The sequence below is a fragment of the Amblyomma mixtum genome, chromosome 2, assembly GCF_055824585.1.
Source record: "Amblyomma mixtum isolate Tamu chromosome 2, ASM5582458v1, whole genome shotgun sequence".
NCBI classification, from domain to species: domain Eukaryota; kingdom Metazoa; phylum Arthropoda; class Arachnida; order Ixodida; family Ixodidae; genus Amblyomma; species Amblyomma mixtum.
Genome location: NC_143013.1, coordinates 53,222,170 through 53,228,184, shown reverse-complemented (window position 1 = coordinate 53,228,184; position 6,015 = coordinate 53,222,170). Strand labels below are relative to the sequence as shown.

At 47.6% G+C, this 6,015-nt stretch overlaps 1 protein-coding gene across 1 annotated transcript; it reads left to right on the top strand.

Moving 5' to 3' along the window:
• Positions 1-374: 374 nt before the first annotated feature.
• On the top strand, positions 375-5,128 carry LOC149359370 (3'-5' RNA nuclease TATDN2-like). The gene is made up of 5 exons (XM_089567653.1): positions 375-665; positions 1,090-1,259; positions 2,438-2,567; positions 4,008-4,220; positions 4,991-5,128. Exons 1-5 carry the CDS (start codon positions 375-377, stop codon positions 5,126-5,128), a joined length of 942 nt encoding a protein of 313 aa, XP_089423779.1.
• The last annotated feature ends 887 nt before the right edge of the window (positions 5,129-6,015 follow it).

Genomic DNA, 6,015 nt, shown 5'->3' with positions numbered 1-6,015 from the left:
CTTTGGACTGTTGGAAGCATCGCACGGGTGAGTAAAGTGTTTTTTTTTTTTCACCAACCAAGTGCTATATCACCTAAATACCAGGAGCCGTTGCTGCACTAAAGTACCGAGCGGAGGCCCTGCTTTCACCGCATACGTCACGCGTTAAGCTACGCCCCGTTTTACGCTGTTGTCCATAATGTGTTCACTCGACAACTTAGGTGGTCCGTCGCCGAGACTGCTATATCAACTTGAGCACGAAGAGCTTTGTCATGTTAGTTATATCCGACCGTCGGCTGATTCTTGATTATAGAGTTCTAAAAAATTCTATAAAGTCTCTATAAAGAAGCATTTGATGCATGTATTCTCTTCAAAAACTGCGCAGGTTGACTATCATGGCGCTACAGCAGCCACTCGCTGATTCCTGCTGCAACGACGGCTTTGTCGTCTGGGACAACCATTCGACAACAGCCACGAATGTCATCCCCAAACCAAACAAGCAGTGGCCTTACCGGTTGCCATCACGAGTGGGCCTTGTGGACACCCACTGTCACCTCGACTTCCTTTTCAACAGAGTGGGTCACCGCGGCTCGTACGCCCAGTTCCGCGTAAAACATCGCGACACCTACCCGGACTGCTATGAAGCCTGCGTGGCTAACTTCTGCGACCCATCGACATTTCGCAAGGTACTATTTCAGACGAAATCTCGATGCTAGTTCTTGGCTTCCACAAGGAGCGTCCCTCCGCCGTTATTTGTCAGGCTCGAAGTTCTGGTTGCTTTGCGCGTTTCACTCATGCGATTACCAATTAAGTTGAGCTGTTATGTTTCCTAGGCGTGAAAGCAGCGGTGCATAGTCCTTGCTTTGTTCCTAGCTCCGTGAAGGCTGGGAAGGCACTCAGTGGTTTGCTGTCTTGTAGGCGCGTTTTTTAAAACAAGCGCTGTGGTTCGGAAGTGCGATGTTATGTCGCTAAGTACTCATTCTCCACTGCCAGCTTTCGCTGAGCATATGGTCCATCATTGATACGTTACTCGCATTCGCTGGGACTGGCATGAACCAGCTTACACCCGGTTTCTCCTTGCCATGTGCTCATTTTGTGGTATCCCTGCAGCGCCACGTGTGGCAGAAGATCTTGACGGAGCAAGGTGTCTGGGGTGCGTTCGGGTGCCATCCCCACAGGGCCCGCGATTATACGGAGGAGGTCGAAGACGATCTCATCGTGGCTCTGGAACATCCAAAAGTGGTCGCCCTTGGAGAAATAGGCCTCGATTATTCTAACAGGTGAGTGCGAGAGCTTGCGAAATGCTTCTTCTATCGCACTCGCAGCGATCAATGCACGGATTGAGCAACACCTCGGAGCGATCACGTCAGCCTAGGCTGCCAAGTTTAAGATAAAGTTTATATGTGCTGTGCTGCGCGTTTTTGATCTGTGGCCGGAAATGGTGACGTTGAGTGCACATTCTCAAATGTAAACATCTACAGTGGAGTGTCACTCGCAGAAGAGACCTTTCCGGTTAGAGTGCATTAAGGGAATGCCCTTTCAGGGCCAAGTACGCAACGTCGACATCAGCGACCTTGAAGGCACATTATCTACGGTGTATAAAAAGTACACAGGGCAAAGCGCTTGTCTAGAACAAATCTAGAAGTGATCACATTTAGTTGAAAAATGGTCTGGATGTAAGCATGTGCAGTTAAACTTATAGGATTTAATCGTCATTTTTTGCCTTCCTGGTCTCAGTTGCTTAGGGGTCAGCTGAACACACAGTTCGGTCGTTCTAGGCATGTGTTTTGCCCTCTGTACTCACAAGTTCATTTTACTTGTTATCAGACTTAAAAAAAAACATCTATTTGTTATAGTTACAAGCGAAGCAACACAACAAAGGAACGCGATCAGATGCAACTCCGCTGCACGCCTTCATCTTATTCTGAATATTCTTAGCTTCTGTTTTATTTCTCTTTTTTTTTCATTGTTAGAAACTCTTTAAGCTTGCTTTATTTGGGCTATCACGCCAAAGGGTCAATTTTTAAGTTTTCTTTTTCGTCAGCCTATTCACAACTTTCGCTCATTTCAAGTCAGAATTTTTTTTTTACTACTAGTGCACTTTGCCTTCCCGTTTAGCACCGCGAAGTCTAAATTCTAATTAGACGCGTCGACGCGCACTCCACGCAAGGGCCCTTAACTTGTGCGCTTGACAGAGGTATTAGTAGCCACCATGCACGGATGAAAACACTTTGAGTCTCTTCTGATCACGAGGCTGTGAATGCCACAATTACCTGACTCAATTTCCTGGTCAAAATTCACGTGTGCTATAGTGTTTCCCCGCTCCGTCAGGAAGCTTTTCTTTCGCCCTACTGCGGTGGCTATTGCCATCTAGCGCACCGCAGAGGGACCCCTGTGCGCATGCTAGTTTCCATGCGTGTGTCGTTTTCTGCTTGTAACACTCATCTCGCTCGTACAGGAACAACTGTGAACGCGACCAGCAGAAGTGCGTGTTCAAGAGGCAGGTACGTCTTGCCCTGAATGGGCGCCTTCCGCTGATCATCCACTCTCGAGACTCTGCGGCTGACACGCTCGACATCCTCAAAAAGGTACACTATATTCCTGGCTACACTAAATCCTGAATGCAACCTAAAGTCCATCCTTCTTTCAATGCAATATAATGATGCCGGATATACAGGATCTTTGCAGTAGAACTTTTAGGCATTCAGATGGCTTCGACGACATAGTAACATTACTCTTCTGTACATCGAAAATTAGGAGAATCATTTTGGCTATGGTACTATCTGTTTTTATTAATTGCTTTTTTCACTATTCTATTTTCCCGCCTGTTTCCGATCCGAAATTTTAATCTAGCCTTTTATAGACTCTGGTAACATCCACACCGGTTCTTTAGATTTCTGAAAGCGCTTTTGGCCTCGGTGCCATGGCTCAGAAATTTTGGCCATTACTGCCAAATTCAGGAATCGTGTATCTGCGCCCAAAGCCACGCTCATCAATAAAGGTCACGTGACACACAAATGCGCCGCGATGTGACGTCACTTACAGGCGTCGCTGTACGTGCACAGCAGGCGCGGAATTTTCGAATTTTGGTGAGATGTGGCCGAGACTATTGAGCCACAGCGCCGAGGCTAATCCTGTTTTCCAAATTTAAAACCTCATCAAGTGCAGCTGTCTTGGACAAAAATTTTGAATATTAGGATATTGTCAGATACTCTTATGAAAGTATTGATGTCATTGGTCCATTCGTCTGATATGTAGCGAAATCTTTTTTAAGTGTTTACTACGATCGTATCGAACAGGTAAGTCTGCAACAGAAAACCAGTGGGGAACCCTTTTCACGATCGCAGATCTCTTAACATAAAAAAAAATACGTCTGCCATATGGTGATCTGCGTATATATTGATTGTCACAGTGACAGTTACACTATATGAAAAGTTGCATTCATAATCGCTTTCCCGCTGAATAATGCTTTCATCCTGCATTGCTGGGTATCATGGCTGTTACTAAGGGGCATTCGAATATCCCTTATAGCATTATACAACATGATGGAGCAGGAGGTTCCACATGTCTGAAACTTGGCTACTATAAATGGTTACAATACTAGCTTTTATGATTCACCTATTATCTCATGCTAACAAGCGTTGCTATTACAATCCGGCAGAAATCATCTCGCTCGAACCCCTATGCAGGGCTACCCATTTATACTCAGTATCGGTCGCATAGTGGCGTGCCGACTTCTCAGCACTTCTACAGATCACAGAACATTCATTCACTGTATCTGCACTTTGCGGGGATACAGTGGCCGCAACTGGCAAAGGACAGGGTTGGTTGGAGAGACATGAGAGAGGCCTTTGCCCTGCAGTGGGCGTAGTCAGGCTGATGATGATGACGATGATCTGCACTTCAATCGCAACTTCTCCCAGCAGAAAGCCCCGGTTACTATCATTGCGCGCGTGGCTAGAACAGTCCGGTCGCTTTGTGACTTTTCTTTTCTAATGGCGTGTATCATCTGCCGTCCCCTTCCGTAGATGGTCCCTGCGGACTACCCGATCCATCGCCACTGTTTCACAGGTGGCTGGCGGGAAGCCCAGCAGTGGCTTGGAGAGTTTCCCAACCTCTGCTTGGGGCTCACCCCCCTCGTGGGATTCCCAAACGCCGGAGGTGTCGTCGAGGTAGCCAGTAAGATCCCCCTGGACCGGCTGTTGATTGAGACGGATGCGCCATATTTCCTTCCAAAATCGGTGAGTACTTTTTGAGGTGATAAACTAGGAACTTCACTACCTGTACGCCGTTTAATTTCATGTTGTTCGGCATTGTTTGTCGTTTTTCCGCTCAGGCAGATGGTTGGTGCGACTAAGGATTTCGCTATAAGCAGCCACCAGTATTGAACAGTGGGCACAAAACTTACGAAAGATCAGCTGTTTTCCCCAACTTCTGCTCCAGAGTTTGTTCACGGTATAGATTGTATCGTACAGTGGCATAGCGTCGTCTTTATTAACATGCCATGCTTTTCTTTTTTCTCCGGTGACAATGAGTTCTCAGTGGTTTCAGGGCGCGAAACTACCTTCTAGAGCAGCAGTGGGTCTCCCAATGTGACTGAAGCTACCAAGCACTAGATGGGTCCCCAAAAATGTAACAGGACACCTGCTGCAGTAGCTTCATTTCCGCGAAACACAGTGCAGTCATAAGCGATTCGCGTGTTTGCTAGCAGATTCGCCTACATTCGGTTTTATGGCACAGGTTATGTCGTACAGTAGCACAGCGCCATCTTTAGTCCCATGCCAAACGTTTTGCTGCGGTCAAAAGTGATTCTCAATGCGCGCCCGACTAACTGCTAGTGCAGCCGTGGGCACCACTAGATGGGCCCCTCAGAATATAAGGGGACGTGTGTAGCAGATTCATTGTTACGAAATACCTGTAACGCATAATAATACATGTAGGGGCTTGTTTGCTCGCCAGATACACCCACTTTCCGTTTAGTCACCTCTTCCCTTTCAATGTGTTCTTTCAGGAGTCGGGAAACCTCAAAGCCTCCCACCCTGGAATGGCAATACACGTGGCCACCCTGCTTGCCTCACTGCGAGGTATCGAAGTGGAGGACGTCCTTTCGGCTGTCCGCAAGAACACGCACCGCGTATACAACATCTAACGTCGTGCTGTGCATCACGCCGCAGTGCCAAGAGTATGCTGTATGTGACAACGGGGCCGCCCCGGCTGCCTGTCATCAAAATTAGTGCTATTCTCTTTTATTTCCGTACCACACTATTCTATAGACCAGATTTTTGAGCCTCTCCTGGGCGCGGCCATTTTGCACCGACTGGCGCGCCGCGGTGCGGGCGTTTCTTTGGGGACTGCGGGGCTGCGGCAGTTCCGCGGCCGCGCCTGCATATAGCCGCGCTTCGGGAGCTAAAAAAACATTGTCGAGCATACTTCCGCTGCGTGGCTGTGTTGCAGGAAGTATTTACGTTATCAAAGCGATAACATTGACGCGTTTTAATGACATTTAGTTTGACATTCAGGTTAATTGTGCCGGCGCTTAGCACGCGCTCGTGCTGATATCGAATTCCGTCTTGGTGCTCCACCGCAAAGAAACTTTTGTTCAATATCAAGCATTAGGTGTGCGCCTAGCATGCAGTTCCAATTCCCATGCACTCTTATTCCTTCCTGCCGGCCGGACATAAAGCCCCCCCCCCCTTCCACAAACAGGGCTTTCTTGTCGCCGCGCCAGTTTATCAACAAATTACCGCTGTGAGCCCACTGAGTCGCAGCGCCTACAGAAAAGAAATTTTGTCATGGTTTATGCAACCTGGTGCATAAAAACGTACTTTCGCTTAATTTCTCAAAGCTTGAATAGATATGAGCAGCTAATCCAGCTTTCACTAATTCTGAGGTCCGAAGTCGCGTTATTTTATTCAGGAGCTCTCACCGCGTGTGAGAGCGTTGCGTAGGCGTTTGGCTAAGTGTGGAAAATGTAATGAAATCGCGCATATTTTCCTATGAATAATGTAGATACCGCACCGCTGCGGTGGCTCAGTG